Source organism: Thamnophis sirtalis, unplaced genomic scaffold (assembly GCF_051295495.1).
Source record: "Thamnophis sirtalis isolate CommonGarterSnake01/CBP01778 unplaced genomic scaffold, rThaSir2_p1.2 scaffold_3, whole genome shotgun sequence".
Lineage (NCBI taxonomy): Eukaryota > Metazoa > Chordata > Lepidosauria > Squamata > Natricidae > Thamnophis > Thamnophis sirtalis.
Genome location: NW_028261383.1, coordinates 33859194 through 33879759, shown reverse-complemented (window position 1 = coordinate 33879759; position 20566 = coordinate 33859194). Strand labels below are relative to the sequence as shown.

The following is a 20566-nucleotide window of genomic DNA, read 5'->3' as shown; positions in this document are numbered from 1 at the left end:
GACTTCAACTCCCAGAATTCCCCAGCCAGCGAATGCTGGCTGGGGAATTCTGGGAGTTGAAGTCCGGACATCTTCAAGTTGCCAAGGTTGGGAAACACTGTTCTAAGTTATAGTTTCTACGTTTATTGGCTGCTTTTAATATTTTCCCACTTGTTCTCAAATGAGCTTTCGTTATCTTAGACTTCTCCAGCTGTTGCTCACTATGTTAGGCTGCATCTGCAAAACAACTAGTTGAAACTTAGAATTTTTGGGATCTGAAGTCCCAACACATCTGGAAACAACCAGCTTGGGAAAGACTGTTGCTTACATGCATGCATATAACTCAATCTGTTTTGTGTGTGTCTTTTTATCAATCTCAACTCCTGATGACCACAAGCAAAGTTTGTGGCAAAGTTTTCAGAAGTGGTTTGCCAGTCCCTTCTTCCTAGGGCCGAGAGAGGGACTGATCCAGAGTCACCCAGCTGGCTGCCATTCAGTTGAAAATGCTTTAGAGTAGCAACTTTAATTACTGTCCCAAAGTGGCTCAAATTGACTACAGGCTGTCCTCAACTTACAACCATAATTGAGCCCAAAATTTCTGTTGCTAAGCAAGACAGTTGTTAAGTGACTTTTGGTCCCATTTTACGATCGTTTCTGCTGCAGTTGTTCAGCGAATCACTGTGGTTGTTAAGTTAGTAAGATGGTTGTTAAGTGAATAAGATTCCAAAGGTGATTGTCAACCCTGAAGTTGGCCTGGCCAAAGCCATCTTGTAGCTTCAGTGCTGCCACAATGGAGATGAGGAATAGGGAGAGGGGACTAGAGTTAGCTGAGATCTTGTAGCCAAAATAAAATACTTTCTCTTGGGAACCAAGGAAGTTCTCACACCTGGCCAGAGGAAGGAGGAATGATGTCACCAGGCAACCAGATAGTGCCTTGATGGGGCTGCTCCAACGGTTGTAAATGTGAACAATGGTCATACATCACTTTTTTTCCAGTTATTTTGTAACTTCGAACGTCACTAAACAAATGGTTGAAAGTCAAAGATTACTTGCACTACATGAATTTCTGGTTAGTTCCCATTCAGAAAACATATCAAGGGCCCTTGGCTATTTATTGAGTAATTATGTAGTTTAAGAAACAAAATAGTTTGCAACAGTCAAAACACCAATTATCAGCCGCATTCTCTGGCCACGAAGCAAGCAAGAATAATCATTAACAGCGAATAATACAACTTGTATTGTGCAGGGAAACAATTCAGGCAGCATGTTGTTGTCGTCATCATCTATATTACCATCTATTATAATCTGAGACACTGTTTCTCAAGCGTGGCAACTTTTCGATACACAGATTTCAACTCCCAGGATCCCCCAAACCAACATGGTTTTTGCTGAGAATCTGAGAGATGAAATCTGTAGATATGGAAATTGTCCAGATTGGAAACATTGATATGGGGTATAGATCAGAGGTGGTATTCAACTGGTTTGGACTGGTTCACGCGAACCGGTAGTGGAAATTACCCACCCCACCCCCCAGGTCTATGTCATCCTATTTAGGCAAGTTTTTGAGGCGGGGCGTGCGCGAGAGCAAAGCACATGCACGGGAAGGGATGCAAAGCGAGCACACAAGCACAGGGCAAATCAGTAATAACAAAATGTGAAACCCACCGCTGGTATAGATCTATTCTGGAGAATCAGCCACTATAAGATTCAGGAGAAGTCTGACTGAGAAAATGATTATGGCCGATGAACATTTGGTAGACTAATTCGTGTGTTTGTTTTCCATCTACATCTGCTTTCTTCTCTCCTTGTGGTGGCACTCGTTGAGCCTGGCAAATCACAATGCTGTGTTCATCTGGATCCTTTACAAGTGTTGCTTTATTGGTGTACTTGGCAATGAGTCATTAATTCTGCCACTGTAGGCAGAGAGATTGCTGAGAAATAATGTGGTTAAACGTAAGAAATACATGATTCTAGATAGGACATAATGCAAACTGGTCCTGATCTAAATTGGCACCAGAGGAACAGAAGTTTGTGTGTGTGAGAGAAAGAGACAGAGCATGTGAGTGAGTAACATAGCTAACTAGAGGGAGTGTGACAAATTCTTATTTTTTTTTCCTGCAGAGCACAATAGTGCTCTCTAAATAGGAAGACCAAGCACCCTGATTAAGAACCACAGGCTTTTCTTTCACTATTGTCATGTACGAATGACAATAGCGATGTATTGTCATGTATTGTCATGTTGTCATGATACTGCCCACCATTAGACATCCATCCCTACCTTCTGAAAACAACCAACAAACTGTAGAGTTGGAATGACTGGGATTGGTGGCCTGTTGCAACTGCCATACCAGGGAGTGATGAAAAGAGTCATTCAACACTTACTGGATCTCTGGTTCCTTCCACAGCTTCCTTGTAAACTCCCCTGGGTCTTTTCTGAAAAAAATTATGAGCTATAAGAAATGGAAAAACCTGGCAAAAGAAAAGTTGAATTCTAGATATTAGTGGCTCTAGGCATGTGGTCAATTCAACAGATGTTTAGGAACTCTGTGACAAGATCTTCAAGAGTAGAAAACAGGACATAAAGGAGTATATAAATTATTCTATTTATTATATAAAAACAGGACCTATTTATGTGTTTACCTATGTATATAGTGCCAGTTTGGTCTAGGGCACCATCCTAGAAGGTAGAGGATCATGAGTTCTAGTTCTGCCTCAGCATAACAACCTGGGTGACTTTGGTCCAGTTATTCTCTCTCAGTCCAACCCACCTTACAGGGTTGCTGTTGTGGGGACAATAGGAGGAGGAAGGTGGGTTGGATATGTTCAGCACCTTATTTGTAAAAGTAAGAGAGGAGGGATCCTACTGGTTCCGACCGGTTTGGCCGAACTGGTAGTAGCTTGGCGGCCTGGATCGCTGGAACTGGCAGTGACCCAGCCCTGCCATGCCCCTAAACCAGTTCTCCCGGTGGCGCATCAAGCACACCCACGCCCACGGCACGCCCACGAGTGAACTGGCAGTAGTGACTGCTAGAACCCACCTCTGGTGGGATACAGATAAATAAATAAAATCTAGTCAAGAAACAGAACCTTAACACTCCTGCTGGCTGGAGAATTCTGGGATTTGAAGTTCCACACATCTTAAAAGTTGCCAAGAATGAGAAATACTGCTGTGGTACGTGCATAAAAGGTTTAAAGCTGGAACAATGAAAGGCCACTGAAAATCTGCCCATGATAATTGCCTACAGTATTGTTCCAGTGACCCTGGAAAGTTCTTTGTCCTTTTAATAGGCATATCGGTCATATAAATTCCTGCTTGTTGTTCATGACTCTCTCCCCTGCTTTTGCCTGCTTCTTGTCCCTTGTTTGCCAGTGAATGTTTTGATCTTTGCCGATGTTTTTTAAAAAACAGACATTAAATTATATTATTGAATATGGCTTTTTTGTTATATCGGGAGAAAACTAAACTGCAATTCCCAAAGGTGCTTTTTCAGGAGGCAACTGGACTTTCTGGTTTTTCTTCTCATCCAAGAAGCTTCTTCAGAGCTGAAGAAACATCTTCGAAGAAAAACCAGAAAGTCCAGTTGCCTCTGGAAAAACACCTATTAGATATCCTCCCACCCCTGACAGGTTCTGACTCTAACTCTGGGCAGACTTAGTACTTTGTTAAGTTTGTTTCTCTCTGTGTTGTGTATATATGTGTTGTGTATATATACATGTCCCCATGGATCAGTGGTGGGTTTCAAAAATTTTTCGAACCTACTCTGTGAGTGTGGCCTCCTTTGTGGGAGTGGCTTGCCGGCCATGTGACCTGGTGGGAGTGGCTTGCCAGCCATGTGTTTTCTCTCCCTCTCTCTCCTTCCTTTTGTCTCTCTGTCCCTTTTTCCTTTTTTTCTTTCATCTCTCTCTCACTTTTTCTTTCTTCTTTCTTTTTTTATTTATTTATTTATTTCTCTTTCTCTCTCTCTGTGAGTGTGTGTGTATGTTTGTGTGTGTGTGTGAGTGGTGGGTTTCAAAAAATTTTGGAACCTCTTCTGTAGGTGTGGCCTGCTTTCCGGGTCCACTGGTGGAACCTCTTCTAACTGGTTTGGTAGATTTGACGAATCGGTTCTACCGAACTGGTGCGAACTGGTAGGAACCCACCTCTGCCATGGATGCAATTGTGCAAGCATTTTTTTCCCTCTTTAAAAGAATTTTTGGATTTATCCTCACCAAATCTTTAAGACTGAAAGCGTTAGAGTTGAAATATAAAGAGATTGTCAATCACCATACTGTTAGATTGATAGGCAATTATGGACTATCTTGATTATATCCTCCTTATAAAGAATATGCTACTGTATGGTTGAGAAAAAGATCAAACTTCATTCCATGGAAACTTAACAAAGTTCATAGGGAGGGTTTCTTTCTACGATGGGCTTCTTGGGTCAACAGTGAATATCTGTTATCAAAAATGTAGGTAGAAAATTAAGCAGACAATAGGCCATTACAAAAAGGGAAGCCAACTTTCTGAGTTCTGTTTCTTTGTACTTAGTGACTTATAAATAGACTAATGTTCTGAAAACCTGACCTAAATTACTAAATATTTTAAATAGCTGTAAAGCTATGTTGAAAAAGTTGTTCTCAAGGTATTGTGATAAATTCAATAAAAAGAAGGGAATTCTTGATGAACTTAAGGAGAAATGAGAGTATTGGATAGTAAACTGACAAATAAAATTACCAATCAAAGAGAATATTTGCACCTCAGGGTTGAAATGAGATATTCTCTCTTACTCTTTCCTCTTCCTCTCTTCTCTCTCTGTCTCTCTCATCCTCTTTCTCTTTGTCTCTTCTCTTTCTCCTTCTTTTCCATTCTTCTGTCACTTTCTCTCTCCTTCTGTCTCTTTCTGTCTCTCTTCCCTCTTTTTTCTTCCTCTCTCCCACTCTTTTATCACTTTCTCTCTACCGCCCAACCTGTCCCTATACTTATCTTCGACTGATCATGTTTGCAATAGTTTACCTTTTCTAAATAGGCGCAGTTCCCTTACCGGATCTGTTGCTCACTCAAACACACGCACACACACACTCTCACGCATGCACAAAACCATTTTTCTCCATTCCAATTCGGATCCTATAAATCAATTACTCTGTGAAATATCTGTGAAAAAAAAATTCAGGTGCTCAGGCATGAAAATGTGCCACTCAAACATTATACTTTTCCGCACACACTGAAAATAAATTAGAGGGAACATTGAAGCTGAGAGTAGCCAGGAAGGGAAGATAGATCATGGATAATGGACATCAACAGGGACAGCCAATGTTGGATTTGGTCCAAAATTCAAATTTTGGCTTAAGTAGGAAATACTGGAAGATCTTGAGCCAATAACATTCACTTTCCTCAGAAGGATAACTTGAGAATAAATAGGGACAATGCACTTTTCTCCAGGAGTAGTGAGGGGACTTCACTAGAAAAGAACAATTATATGGTTCCTTTGGTTTTTTCAGAAGAACAGGACAGGACTATGGTTTGATGAAAGAGTCCCTGCTTTGGGTACTAAAGGTCTCCAGTTTGATACCTGGTCACTAGTAAAAAAAGTTGCTCCCAGACAAATAATGAAAGCAACCACCTGAGCTTATGGTAACCTGCCTACATTACTTCCTGCTAAGTGGGAACATAGATCGTTGCTTACATTAAGTCTTTTCAATTGAGAAGTAATTTGATTCCTCTTGCAAAAAAAACCCCCAAACCTTATAATCATCATCTTCCCACACTGCAGATCTCTAAAACTATCTCACTGCTGATGCTGGTGCAATATCTGTAAACATTATGAGCGGGCTGCCTGTTGGCGATTAGCTTAGAAGATGACGTTAGTTTAAAACCTGGCCTGTTTCCTATTTTGTTGGGCCTTCTGCTGCCTACTGATAAGGCAATGAGGAGCACAAGAGAAGTCGCTTAACAAGGAGATTTTGAGAAATGAGATCTTTATAGACAAGTTCCCTCCCTTTGTGCTCCACACAAAGACTCCACACAAGACTCCTTCAAGCCAAGCGTGGGCAAGGTGGCGTCCACCTGTGCAAAGAATATCTAGATCACCTCCCCATCCTCTCATCTTTTTATTGCTGAATGTCAAAGGAGGAAAAATGTGCCTACAGTAATGAGGAAACATGTGCAGTTTACTTTTGTTCTAAGGAAAAGCAAGTTGGATGTGATTCAAGGAGTGTTCTTCATCAATGAGGTAAGAGTAATTACTACAACTGTTGACTGAATGTGTATCTGTGTGCATGTGTGCATTGGGTTCAGTTTGCCTTCCATGGGAGAACATTTTGTCTCATTGGTTATCATACTTCAGTTCTAATGCATTGAGGTATTTATGGACCTTTTCAATAGCAATAGCAATAGCAATAGCAATAGCAGTTAGACTTATATACCGCTTCATAGGGCTTTCAGCCCTCTCTAAGCGGTTTACAGAGTCAGCATATTGCCCCCAACAACAATCTGGGTCCTCATTTTACCCACCTCGGAAGGATGGAAGGCTGAGTCAACCCTGAGCCGGTGAGATTTGAACAGCTGAATTGCAGAACTGCAGTCAGCTGAAGTCGCCTCTAGTGCTGCATTTAACCACTGCACCACCTCGGCTCAAAATGTTAAATAATTAAGCTTATAGTCTGTCTGAAAAAAAGGAACAGTTGCTTAACATTGCTATCTAGTTTTACATTTCTTAATTTTTTTTACTTGACAGGAAGTTCCACATGCACTCTTTCATTGAAACTATTTCCTGATGATGAGGATGAAAAGATTGTATACTAATTTGATCCTAGATATCCTAGTGATCCCAAACCATATTGAGTATTTTAACATTTCCACTAATACATCTAATTGAAAGGCACATTATTCAGCACCCTTATGGTAAAACCATTTACCATTTACCAGCATTTTGAATCATGCAATGTTATGGATACATCTAAAGAAAAAGAGAATCGTACTAACAAAAAACAATACTAAAAATATTTCTTTTTTTGCTTCCCTTCTACCAGTTCCTATGTGCCTTGAAGACCAGAATAAGAAAACAAGAGAAGTGAAAACCTTCAGCTGTGTTTCCAAAATGAATTCCTTCCTGTTTATTTTCACCACTTTCTTAGTTATTCTACCTGTTGATAATGGCAATCCAAGTAAGATCTTTGTGTGTTATTGTATTTTCTAAGAAATGTAATTGCTTTTATATATCATATTTTAAGAAGCATTTTACACACACGCGCACACACACAGAGGGTGAGGCACTAAACATAACATTCCCCTATAACCTCACATTAAAACAAAGAGACAGTGTGGTGTAGCAGTTAAAGAGTCGGAGTGGCACTGGAGAAACTCAGATTTCAGTCTGCCTTTAGCTATGGCAGCTCAAATGGGCTGAGGATGCCATAGATATGCTTCCTTGAGTTCTTGAATGAAAGATGGCAAAGATGGGTGCCATACCTAAGAAATATATAAATATCACATTATAAAAATGTAGAAATAATATAATGAATCATCATGGGTAACGAATCCCATTACATGTATATTGGAGGTTGCTTTAATATCAAGCTAATGAAAAAAGGAAGGTTGATCAATACAAGGATGCCCTACTAACAGAGAGATTGGGAAACGAATATAGGAAGCGGACATAAAATAGTCAGACCCTTTGTCCATCTAGCTTGGCACTGGGTTCTATCACATCTAGATCTCTTTCACACACCTCTTCAGTTCTTAAAATTACATTACTCAATTGTGCAATGCGCTGGGCCCCTGCTCAGTTCTGAAGGAAGCTGGGAACTGGCATTAGATGCTCAATGAGAGTCCCAGTCAATGGTTTTGATGGAACGCAGTTTGTGTCCTGTGTGGATGTGAACATATACTACAATGATCATGATCTGTGGTGTTTGGCATCCATTCACAAAAGAGTCTTCTCAACCTACCTGGAAATGTTAAGGATTCCATTTTTGTGTGTGCATATGTGTAAAGCAAGTATTATACTATTGAGCTATCCCATCCCTGCCCAATAGTTTTTTCTCTTTCTGGATTTGAATATGAACTGAATGATTATCCAACAGAAACTCAAGCCACTGTATTTAAGTGAGGGATTAATAGTTCAGCCAAATATCAATTGCTATTTGACATGATTAGATGAGTTGCCTATATGGTATTCTCCTTCAGTTGATTTGGCCATTTATGATTTTTATGCATTTGGTACATTTCACAGTGCAGCTGACATTGCTTGGACCACATCGCCCAGTCACTGCCTCTCTGAGGGAGACCATTGTGCTACACTGTCACCTGTCCCCCAGAACAAATGTCCAGAATATGGAGATTACTTGGTTCCGCTCCACAAATTCTTCATATGTACACCTTTATCGCAGTGGCAAAGATCATCTGGAACGGCAGCAGCCAGAATACCAAGGAAGAACAGAATTTTTAAAAGATGGCATTGGGGATGGAAAGATTGGGCTGAAGATTTTTAACATTAGCCTATTTGATGAGGGACACTACCACTGCTCTGTTAAGAATGGGAGTTTCCAACAGGAAGCCACATTAGATATGAAAGTGACTGGTAAGTAAGGGGCAAATCTTTTAAAATAGAAATGTGTAATCAAAGTTGACTCTAAAACCTTTGCAGTCATCAACCTTCCAATATGTTCTTAGATTGTGAGAAAACCAGGGCTATTAAGGTTTCTCCCCCCCCCCCCAAAAAATCTTTCAACCTACTTATTCCGGTTTTCTTGATGTTTAGAAGGAATAAGGGTTAAGTTCCATAGTGTCAGGGTGGGTAACCATTTTTCTTCCAATGGCCATTTATTTTTTTTCACTTCCTTGACAGGAAGACCAGAAAGAATGGTTAGTTGAAACACTTAGCTTTTTCTTTTTCAATGTCAGCATTTTTTTAAAAATAAGCAAGCACAAAATAATTGAATTTTCCAGATGTTTGAAGAGAAAATGGGAGAGGGGGCTAAATCATGCCACCGAAAATTACCATTTTGCTACCAATTTTAGACTAAGGGGGACATATGCAGGTCTGTACTGCTGCCAGGCATGGGAAATCAGAAATCCAAGCAGTTCAATGAACATAAATGTTTCTTGCAAGCTTATGCTCCCTACAAGATTCTGAACTACTAATAAAGGAATCAGGGTTGAACTGGTAGTGCTCTCTGAGCTTGCTTGTTTTCTTGCAGACGTTTCATTACCCTAACTTGGTAACATCATCAGTGCTAGAGTACTGATGATGTTACCTAATTAGAGTAATGACACATTTGAGGGGGAGGGAAACAAGCATGCTCAGAGAGCACCAAGGACCCCTCAATCTGAACTACTAACAGTTGAAGCGAATAGGTGGTAATCAGAGGAATTCAAGGTGGGTTTGATTTAGATCTCTTGTGAGCAGGAAGGGACTCAAGACTGAAGATGCATTTGACTCCTCCCTTGGGCTCAGCCTGGTCATCTCTTACAGCTGCATGGCTGAGGTTTCCCCCACCTGCTATAAAGCAAAATCAGGCAGCTACTTTTGGTTATAACTGCTCCTCTTATCACTCCTTGAGCTTCTTCAATTAAGTGACATCCCAAATATTTACTACCATTCAAAGCCTGGAATCTGGTCCTTGTTAAGTATGCAACCCCACCGATGACTGGCTGAACATCTGTGATACCTGATTGGAGCATCCATATTCAGGTGCAATATACTTCTAGAAGTGAATGCTGAGAAGAATTGAGACATACTGTATTGTTGACTGCATGCTCTATTTGTAGGCTTACTAGAAATATCTGAAATGCTACTGCTGGAAGTTTTATCAGAACTGGAAGGTTTCATTTCATGTTCTTATGATAGCAGTGTCTGGAACTGATTCAATCCACCATTCATCTTATATTGGAAGGAAAGGGTAGGATCGTTTTAACAGGAGGAGGAGGAGGAAAAATCACGCTTACTTCTTTGCCTTAAGAGGTAAAACATAGAGGCAGACAAATTGGGAAGTTGTCAATACTCATCACAATCCAGACATATAAAGTTCTCCGGAATAATAGTTCTAATGTATGCTTTGCCTTTTATGCCTCATTTGACACCCAAAAACAACTGCTATGCAGTATGCCAACTTCCTATTGCAAAATTTAGATTTTAAACCTGGATTGGGGATGAGGAGGGAGACTGGGTGATGATTTAAAAAAATCTAAATAATTACAGGATGAAGATTAGACTGGACAATCTTCTGATCCTAAGGTATTTAAAAAAAGCAAATATTGATTTATCCCTCAGTGTTGGATATCTTTCTGTTTTTTTCTTTGAACTGAGTCCATAACTCTTTCAACAAAGTAGAAGAGGACAACTTCTGGGGGCCAAGAGCCTGATTTAATACTTGGGGAGGGGCTAAAAGAGAGAATAAATGGGACAATAACTCAAAGTGAATAGCACCTCATCACATGATGGTTTTAACTTTTCTCAAATTTCTTCCTTCCTTTTTTGAAGATTTCTTTCTCTTAAAAAAATAAACCCTTATTTTATTGCTTATATTATGGGAAGATGGCGCCAACGGCAGCCTTGGTGAAATGCTCTCTGATAGTTTTTCTGTTTTTTAATCATTCTCTGTGATTCACTGTTATACGCAAGAGACCAACTACTAAACATCAAGAAATGTTTCTTTGATGAATTATTTACTTATGATTCTTGATGAATGTATTTTATTTTTCTTTATGTACATTGAGAGCACATGCACCAGAGACAAATTCCTTGTGTGTCCAATCACACTTGGTCAACAAAGAATTCTATTCTATTCTATTCTATTTTGTGTATGTTTTCATTTCACAATGGCAGGAAGGCATTCCTCAGTTTTTCCAGCAATTGAAGCCAGAATGTCAACTTAGGGGTTTGGGGATTGCAAATTTCCCTGGCTCTGCAGGATGCCCATCTTTGGAACAGCTTGAAAACACTTAAAATGTGCATGTTTGTCCCATATCTAGCATCAGGGCCTGCTCCTCTCCTTTCCATTGAAGGTTATCAGGACAGAGGGATCCGGGTGGTTTGTCGTTCCAGTGGCTGGTATCCAAAGCCTGAGATCCTGTGGAGAGAGCTCAATGGGAATCTTCTATCTTCGTTGGCAAAAAAAGATTCACAAAGAAATGATGGGACATTCGATGTACAAGCTGACCTCATTCTAAAAGGGAGTTCAAACTTGACTTGTGTCATTAGAAACAGCCTCCTTGATTTGGAAAAGGAGTCAACCATTCACATAACAAGTGAGTCAATAAAGATTGTAGATTGTAGATTTATTTATTTATAGGCCGCCCTTTTCCCTGAGGGGACTCAGGGCGGCTTACAATCAAAAAAGGAAGGGGAGTGTAGGACAATACCAAAAAGAAATGTGCACAAAGTAAATTAGACAATAAAACTCAACATTCACTCAGCATTCGGGAGGGGCGAAAATAAGATTATCCCCAGGCCTGACGGGCTAGCCAGTTCTTGAGGGCTGTGCGGAAGGCCTGGACGGTGGTGAGGGTACGAATCTCCACGGGGAGATTGTTCCATAGTGTCGGAGCCGCAACAGAGAAGGCTCTCCTCCGAGTAGTCGCCAGTCGGCACTGACTGGCAGATGGAATACGGAGGAGGCCAACTCTATGCGATCTGATGGGACGGAGGGAGGTAATTGGCAGAAGGCGGTCTCTCAAATAGCCAGATCCACTACCATGGAGCGCTTTATAGGTGGTGAGTAGGACCTTGAAGTGCACCCGGAGGTCAACAGGTAGCCAGTGCAGCTCACGGAGGATCGGTGTTATGTAATAACAGTGTAATAAACACTGTTAATAAGCCATTCTGTATTTTAGAAACCGGGTTTTGTAGCAATATGAGTTTGAAATTCTGAATTCAAAATTAGACGAATCGGCAGCTGGTGCCCGTGTCTTGATTAGGGCAAACTCAAAGTCAATGAAGAGTGATGCAAGATATCTTTCCATGAAGAAAATTTCAAATGAGGCCATGTAGTATATTTCTTTGCATTCTCTCTCTCTTTTTTTTTTTTACTCTTGAGGACCAAAAGTTTGGGAAGATGAAAGGAAAATGTTTTTTTAAATCTGAATCAGTGGGCATACTGTGAATTTTGGGTATATGGTACCAGTGAAGGCATATGTTTCTGAAACATTCATAGCAGAAGGGATAGGAAAGAGAAAATCAGAGCATTTTCCAATGTTTCAGGGTTGCTTTAAAATACATTCATCTCTACTTCTTTCATTTTTCAGATCACTTGTTCCCCAAAATGTCATCCTGGATAGTAGCTCTGTGTTTTTCCCTAATGGCTATGGTTGGATTTGCTATATTTACTTTTTACCTACTGAACAAATACAGTGAGTACATAGGAAACTGCCCTTTAACTGGCATAAAAGTAGTGTTAATGCACAATTAATTGCGAGATAGCTCTGCAGTTACAGTAATTGCATTTGGTTGGAAACTGTGTTTCTTAATAGATTGGAACACTGGCTAATGTTTCTTCCAAGGCTAAATCCATAAAATCTACTTGCCTCAGTGCAAGGATGGCACACTACTCTTCTTGTGTCTTTGCTTGACAACCTTAGCATTCATTTACCACTAAGAATGTGTGTAAGATGCTCTGCTCCAGAAGGAGTATTTTCCCTAATATTCTGCCTCAAGATGCTACATGCAGTCAGTATAGGGCATATTCAGGGAGGTGACCTGAAATGACGTGTCCTATGCTGGCAATCTCATGGTTCTTTTAATCTGACGTTTTAATCTGTCCCTCAACCCTCACTTCACCACACACTCCACTGCAATGTTTGACTGAATTTTGGCTTCCATAGCCATTGTTTCTCAATGGTCCTTCTAGTCTTGAAACTGATCAGCCCATTCCAGGCTGAATGTGTAGAACTGAAAAAATAATGGGGAAAACCCAGCTTTTGTACTTTTGTAGCCTAGCAGGAAAATTTATTTATGAATTTATCATTTTTGTGTAGTTGCCCATCTTACATGAAAGTCATAATGGGTAGCATATAGCACTTAATTTTTTTAAAAAACATAAAAGCAGGCACAATTAAAATAATTTTAAAAAGATATACAAATCAGGAGAGAATGATATTAACCATAATATTAATTATATTAAATGAGCCATTGCAAAATTTCCTCTTCCCTGGCTGCAGCACATTAAAAGCTTCTTTTTCCTTACTTTCTTTCCTCAGTTATGTTTTTAGGATAGTTTACAATTCCCACAGGGATATTCATAGTTAATCTTTAATTGAATTTCAGTTCCTCAACAACTGTATCTCAGTTGCATAAAATAGTTGACCACTAGATGGCAGCCAATAGCTATTAAAAAAGCCTTACACTTTGCTGCCATTTAGTGGTAGATTGGTCATCCAATTCACCCATTGTTTGAAACAGTGCTTAGATTTTTTTGATCAAAGAATCTTTTTGTTTTAATAATTATGAGAAACTCCCAAAGATCTTTGTTTGTATAGGTTATTTTATCAATATTTACCATATTTAAAAAATAAAATTGATGCCTTTGTAGAATATTTATTTATTGAATTAAGTAAAAAGAACATTAAACCCATTATATACTAACCTAAATGTATTTCATGAAATAAACCTGCATTAAACATTCTCTATTCCCCCTAATTTTCCTTTTTTGTTATAATTTTATATTTTAAACTTTTATCTCTGAAATGTAATAAACATTTCTTAAAATATGAAAAAAAATGTAACAAATAAAAGGCAATAATGAGAAGAATGACTTTGTTTTAAAATTCTGAAAATATCTTCAATAATTGTCAAAGGGGATTCTTGGATCATATTTTAAAAGCCACTAGTTTAAAGGAATAATGCTCCCCCTCCCCCCAATATCAATCTATCAACAGTATAACATCAAAGAAAAAAATATTTGCTAGCTCTTGATTAGTTTTCTATTATCTTGTATATTGAATGCTGATTATGTTTAGCTGTTATTTTATTCCTTATTATTTCTCCAAAGACTTAGGGAATACCAGTTGGCTTTAATAACAGATAATGATGGCAAATAACACAACGTAATATTCTTTATTGGCCAAGGGTGTTTGGACACATAAGGAAATGTGTGTCTCCAGTGAATAAGCTCTCAGTGTACATACAAACAACAAAGTGATAAATCATAAAATGTAAATTGTAACTACAGTCATAAATCATAAGATACAAAAAACAAAGTGATAAGTCATAAACTACCAAGAGGTAATAGGAAAGATGAGAAGGATAACATGGGTAAATATCATTAGGCATAAGACCCTGCTGTGGTAATTTGGTATTTGGCAGAGTGATGGCAAGGGGCAAAACGATCTTTGTGTTTAGTTGTTTTGGCATGCAATGCCCTATAGTGGCATCCTGAGGGGAGGAACTGAAGCAACACATTTATGTTTTCTGCAGCAGTATAGTAATAAGTTTTTCCCCCCTTCTATTCTAGGAAAGCTGGTTACTGAACTGAGTAAGTGATTTTCTTTTTCTTCTTCTGTTTTTTTGAGAAAAGCGTTTGGGCCACAATATAATGTAGAAGTTATCAATCTTAAACACATCAATTAATAGAATAGAATTCTTTATTGGCCGTGTGATTGGACATACAAGGAATTTGTCTTCAGTGTGTAATATTTCAGTGTACATAAAATATATAAGTGATAAATCATCATAGATCATAAAATTATATTCATAAATCATAAGATACAACAGTGATAGTGATCATTTATAGGATATTAAATAAGCAATCAACATAAATCATACTAGGAAACTAAATAAAACACTATACGGTAAATTGTAAAGATATGAGCAACACATTATAGTCATTAGTAGAAAAAGAGATATGTAATAGGAAAGATGAGAAGAAGAATAGTAATGCAGTGATAATACAATTAATAATAATACAGATACAGTAATATTAATCTCACTGGAATTAATACAGTAATTCCAGTAAGCATTCTTTAATGTATAACATAGGTATTATAGGTGATTCTGTGTTGTGTCTTTCATGGGAAAGGAAAAATATCAACTTAATTGTATTTTTGTAAAATTGTAAAAAGTGTAACAAAACAGAAATGGACAAATTAAATATCTACTGATAGGAATGAAGTGTGCACTTCAGAAAATTACTAGCAAGCAAACCAATTACGTCAATCATCTGGTATGACATACAGAATTTTCCCTGGTTTCGAATAAGAGTCTTAACAAAAGTTTTAGTCCTGTTATATAAAGGGATTAAATTTAGGCTCTCCAATGTGCAAAGCATGTAATTCTATTATTGAGCAATGGTCACTCCTTTAGGTGAATTTAAAAAAAATGTGTAACTATAATTTTTTAACTCCTTCACATTTTTTTTTAAAGCAGACACTTTAAAAAATAGAAATAGAAATATCGTAGGCATCAAAACTCCATTCTTCTTTCCTGGGACAGTATCTCACATCTAGTTTCCCATCCTCCATGCCTTGGAGGTCTTCAGAACTTTCTGACAGGCTGATAGAGTTGGCGTTAATTTAATCATAGGAGATAGGATGTTCCAGAGGGAAGGTACTATGTCAGAAATGATACACCTTCTAAGATGGCATTCTTTAATTGTGGGGACTTGGACAATGTCTTTTCTCTTGGACCTGATAGGAAGAACACAAGGTCCCATAAATAATCCTTTGAGCCTTTGAAGCCTTTCTAGTGACAACTACATGCCTATAGATATTCTCAATCATTGGATCCAGAAGGCCCTAAACTTGGGCCTGCTATGTTCTAATGATGCAGAAAGAAAATTACTTTGTAGTAATTTTGAACAGCTTTTTTTAAAATTATTTTTTTCAATATTAAACTGTCCCTTTGATTTATTTTAATCTTTAATCTTGTTTTTAGATTGGAGGAACATGGTGATACCAATAGAAAAAGGTTGGTGGCTGTCGTGTTTATTATCACTCCAAAATGTAAATTCCATCATCATTGAGCTAATCTGTGAAACTGAATATTTTACATCAAGATTTTACTCCATACTCCAAAGAATTTTTTTAAATTCAAAAGTGTTCATGTGCTGAGTTCTGATATTTATATGTAAAGGAATCAAGTTCTATCAGCTCAGCAGCATTTTTCAATGACAAATACAATATGCATGGATTTTGATATCATTCTTTAAAAACATTCTGTGGGGAAATTTCATTTTTTTTTAGCAGGGACTTATGCAAGGAACTTCCATAGAAATCCTATCATCCAAATGCTAAGACACCAAGCTTGTCAGCAGTTCGGTGGTTCAAATCCCTAGTGCAGCATAATAGAGTGAGCTCCCATTACTTGTCCCAGCTCCTACCAACCTAGCAGTTCAAAAGCATGCAAAAATGCAAGTAGAAAAATAGGAACCACTTTTGGTGAGAAGGTAACAGCGTTCTGTGCGCCTTTGGCATTTAGTCATGCAGGCCCACATGACCATGGAGAATGTTTTTGGACAACGCTGGCTCCTCGGCTTTGAAACGGAGATGAGCACCATCCCCTAAAGTTGGGAACAGCTAGAATATACGTGCGAGGGGAACCTTTACCTTCCAAAAAATTCTATACTTATTTATCTTAATATATACTTAGATATCAAATACATTATGTATTTTATTTAAAATGAGATAAGCCTATTGTGTTTAGGCATGAAGACCTCCTTGTTTTGCTGCACAATTTAGTCCAGAGAAGTGTCATTCATAACATGGACTAAATAGATCGAGGGAGACTTGGTGCAGCCTTGGAAATGGGTCTTTTAATGGGATAAGCGCTAAAAGTTGTTTCAAAATATGATCTATGTGCTGATCAATTTCTTCTCATTATAATTAAGTATGGGGCAATTGCAGCATTGTCTTTTAGGTTAACCTTTTCGTCCTCACCTTCTTTCTCTTTTCCCACTTCTCCTTTTCCTCTCAGCAAACATAGTTCTAGATCCAGAAACGGCCAACCAAGATCTGATCCTGTCTGCAGACCAGAAAACTGTCATACATGGATTCATGTGGCAGAGCCGACCATACAGTCCTAAAAGATTTAATATGGAGCGCTGTGTCCTGGGAAGGGAGGGATTTTCCTCCGGGAAGCATTATTGGGAAATAGAAGTTGGAGAGGATGGGTATTGGGCTTTGGGGGTGGCTAGAAATTCCATGAAGAGGGAGGGAAAGCTCATCCTTGTCCCAGAAGAAGGAATCTGGGCAGTGGGGAAAGATCGAATCCAATACAAAGCTCTTACCCTACCCAAGATACCCCTGATTCTGAAGAAGAAGCCCAGCAAATTGGGAGTTTATTTGGATTATGAGATGGGACTAGTTGCCTTTCATGATGTCACTCACCAAAAGCATATATACACTTTCTTCTCAGCCGCGTTCGATGGGGAAGTGGTCTTCCCCTTCCTATATGTAGGGGTAGGGTGCTGGCTTAGGCTGTGTTCTTGATTACTTTCCTTTAAGAGAGGTTCAATCAGAAAATTGAATGCAGTAGAGTTATTATTCACATTAGGTGGGGCTAGACCAAGACAGGCAGTTCATTTTCCATATCATGCAAGGGCTGTAGATTTTTCTTATAGGAATCATTTCTTCTTAACTGCAGCTTTACAATCATGGAGAGGGAGGAACCTGTGGGATCTTGACTAGGTGGAAGGAAGTCACTCACCTCAGGCAATAAAAAGTTGGAGGCCAGCCTTTTCTATATCTTACTTACCTGCTGCTGATTTACCTCAGGTTGTTTCCTCTACTTGACACCCCCCCCCCAAAAAAAAAGCTTGGAAGTAGATCAGGATGGAGAAACAACCTTGGAGTGATAGACTAAGGTGGTACATGTGTATTATTATGTGTATCAAGTGAGGGGGGGGGCATTTTTGGCAGTCAGGAATTATACTCTAAAAATTTTTTTTCTAGCCTCTATGAGAATGACATCTTAGGTTGAATATGGTAGTGAGATAGTGAGGAGTGGGGGCTAAAGTATTAAGCCTTTATTTTTATTTTTTCAGGTCCTGCTTTTAAAATAGACTACTGTATTAATGCAATGGGAGGCTTAAAGCACCTACCCTGAGGCTTGTGTGTTTTTTTTAGATAAAAATATAAAAATCTAGGACTGGGTTTGGGATGCACTATCTGGAGAGCTCTGGAAATAGAATCGAAAGAGGCAGGCTGAACACCATGTGGTCCATAGGTTGCCTCGCATGAGCAAAGGGAAGGGAACGCACAGGGTGGAAGGAAAGGAATGGCTACAGGTAGTCCTCGCTTAGCAATCACATCTGGAAGTGGCAACTCTATCGCTAAGATGAATGAAGGTGAATATACATGTCCCAGGATAATGTGCAAAATCCAAATTGGGCCAGTCACTGGGACCAGAGAGTCTTCCAAGCTTTCAGACTGTGCTGGAGCCCATCCTCGGGGAACTTCTTTCTAGCAGTGTTTGTGCTTTGGGCTATTCCTTGTGTGGTATTTAGATGGTACCTGCTGTGTGTGACTATTTAGTTGTTGATTGGGGTGTTGATAGCTGGCTATTAAGTCATTGGCTATCCTTCCCTTGTGCTGTCAAATCCTCCCCTCAAAGTACTTCATAAACTGATGGTAAATAAGCACTCCTGGACTATCTCTAAGTTTAGTTTAGTTTAGTTTAGTTTTGGTTTATTTGTATGCCGCCCTTCTCCAGGAGGGACTCAGGGCGGCGAACAACTCAAAGGGGAAAGGGAACATAAACAACAGTACACATAATTAAAATACACGAAAATCACACAGCCATACCAGTCGAGAGGGGAGGGGAACTCATCAACCCCAGGCCTGCCGGCACAGCCAGGTTTTGACAGCTTTCCGGAAGGCCTGGAGAGAGGTGAGGGTCCGGATCTCTGCGGGGAGTTCATAAGTGCCTGGATCATTAACTGAGACACCCCATGAACACAATTTGCTAAATTCTTCTTTTTGGAAGTCATTATGAAGCATATTAATGGCAATCTTGGAGCTTCAGGATGCTGCAATGGTCATAAATGTAAGGGGGTTGGTCACATTAACTTTGAATGGTCGCCAAACAAGGCAGTTGGTAAGCAAGGTCTTCTTGCACTGAAATGACAGAATAATTGCATGCATGCAAGCGTATGAGACAGAAAACCTTTCCTTCGCTCAAATAACTCCATCTTTGGGACACGCCTTTTGTTAATGCCCCCCCACCCTGCCCCAAGCCGGAGCTGAATGAGAGCAGGAGACTCTGTGATTTATGGTACATCCCGAGTGCTGTTTTAGAGAAAAACAAAATTAAACTTCAAGAGGAAATGCTTTGTATCTGATTAGTTGTGTCCTCCAAGGAGAGCGTGAGGCAATTTGGTGGTGAAGCTCAAAATGCAATTTTTCTCCACAATTTTTAAAAGCAAGGGACTTTGGGGGAAGAAATGTGAATTGCAGTTGGCTCCGTTTTCACGACTGCAGCAGAGTGAGTAGACCAGTTCTTCATACTTCCTCTCTGGACAAAGAACGGACTTGAGAGATGCTCCACACAATTGCTTCCTATGAGAAGGCCACAAAAGAACAGTCTCTGGAGTGTTTAGAGATCTGGGAGATGCAGGAAAGCCAGCTTTGCTCAAACTGTGTTCATTGCTTTCAAAAGAACAGTGGGTTTGCATAGTTCCTTTTCTAATCACTTTTGGAAATTGTTTGTTAACTGCTTTAATGGAAACAATATGCTGGATCTGTAAACCGCTTAGAGAGGGCTGTAAAGCAGTATATAAGTCTAAGTGCTATTGCTCTTAGGAACCTTGGATAAGCAGGTTTTATAGCACTGTATGAGTTTCCTTCAATCCTTAGAGAAAGTACAAGTCTAAGAATTAAGTATTTTGGAATAAATAAAAAAAGGGGTGACTGGAACTTTGATTAAAGAAAATTTCAAATTGACTAAGGGATCAGAATGTTTAGAAATAAGATTTTGGAATTAATTATAAGAATTCTTCCTGTGGGAAAATGCTTTTTAAATTCTCTTAAAAACATGAGAAACCAATGATAAACTAAAAGAGTCACCTGAATAACTTTTCTATATTGAATTTACAAAAGTCTTATTAAAGTTTTGAAAAATGTTGTGAAAAGGGACAAAAATAAAAATGAAAAGAAATAAACTTCTAGGACATTGTTTGACAGGACTAAAGATCGAGATTGTTAAAAGGAAGTTGGTTTATTTGATCAAGATTAAAATAGATATAGTATTATCTCTGGTAACCCTTAATTAACTTTTGCTGATCAGGAGTGAAAGATTAGACTTTAAAGAACTTCATAGATAAGATATAGGAAGAAGAGAGCACTTGCTGTATTTTAAGGGAAGATGTTAAAATTGTTCATATGTGATGAAGGAGGAAGCCACTCCTTTATTTACCTTTATTATATTTTTTCCTTTCTTTGTCATCTAATTTTTTATTTTCTTTACATATTCCTTAAATATATGCTTATTTTTTTCTTTTCTGCACTTTGTATTTTTCCTTATTCATTTCTTTTAATTTGTGTCTTTTAAATTTTAATTTCTAATAAATGTACCACTTTTTTAAAGCTAGCTACAAGGAGACTTATATACACCTACATAGGAATGGAAAATAGGTCACAAAAGATTGTTGCTATTTCAGTTGTTCCTCTCTCTGTTGATGT

At 38.7% G+C, this 20566-nt stretch overlaps 1 protein-coding gene across 1 annotated transcript; it reads left to right on the top strand.

Annotated features, from left to right (window-relative positions):
- The first annotated feature begins 5927 nt into the window (after window positions 1-5927).
- LOC106551230 (butyrophilin subfamily 2 member A2) lies at window positions 5928-20566 on the top strand. The gene is given in 8 exon segments (XM_087708658.1): window positions 5928-6172; window positions 6988-7122; window positions 8190-8537; window positions 10931-11206; window positions 12203-12307; window positions 14407-14427; window positions 15825-15857; window positions 16863-20566. Coding segments are annotated over 8 exon segments (1488 nt in total). The 5' UTR covers window positions 5928-6117; the 3' UTR covers window positions 17378-20566.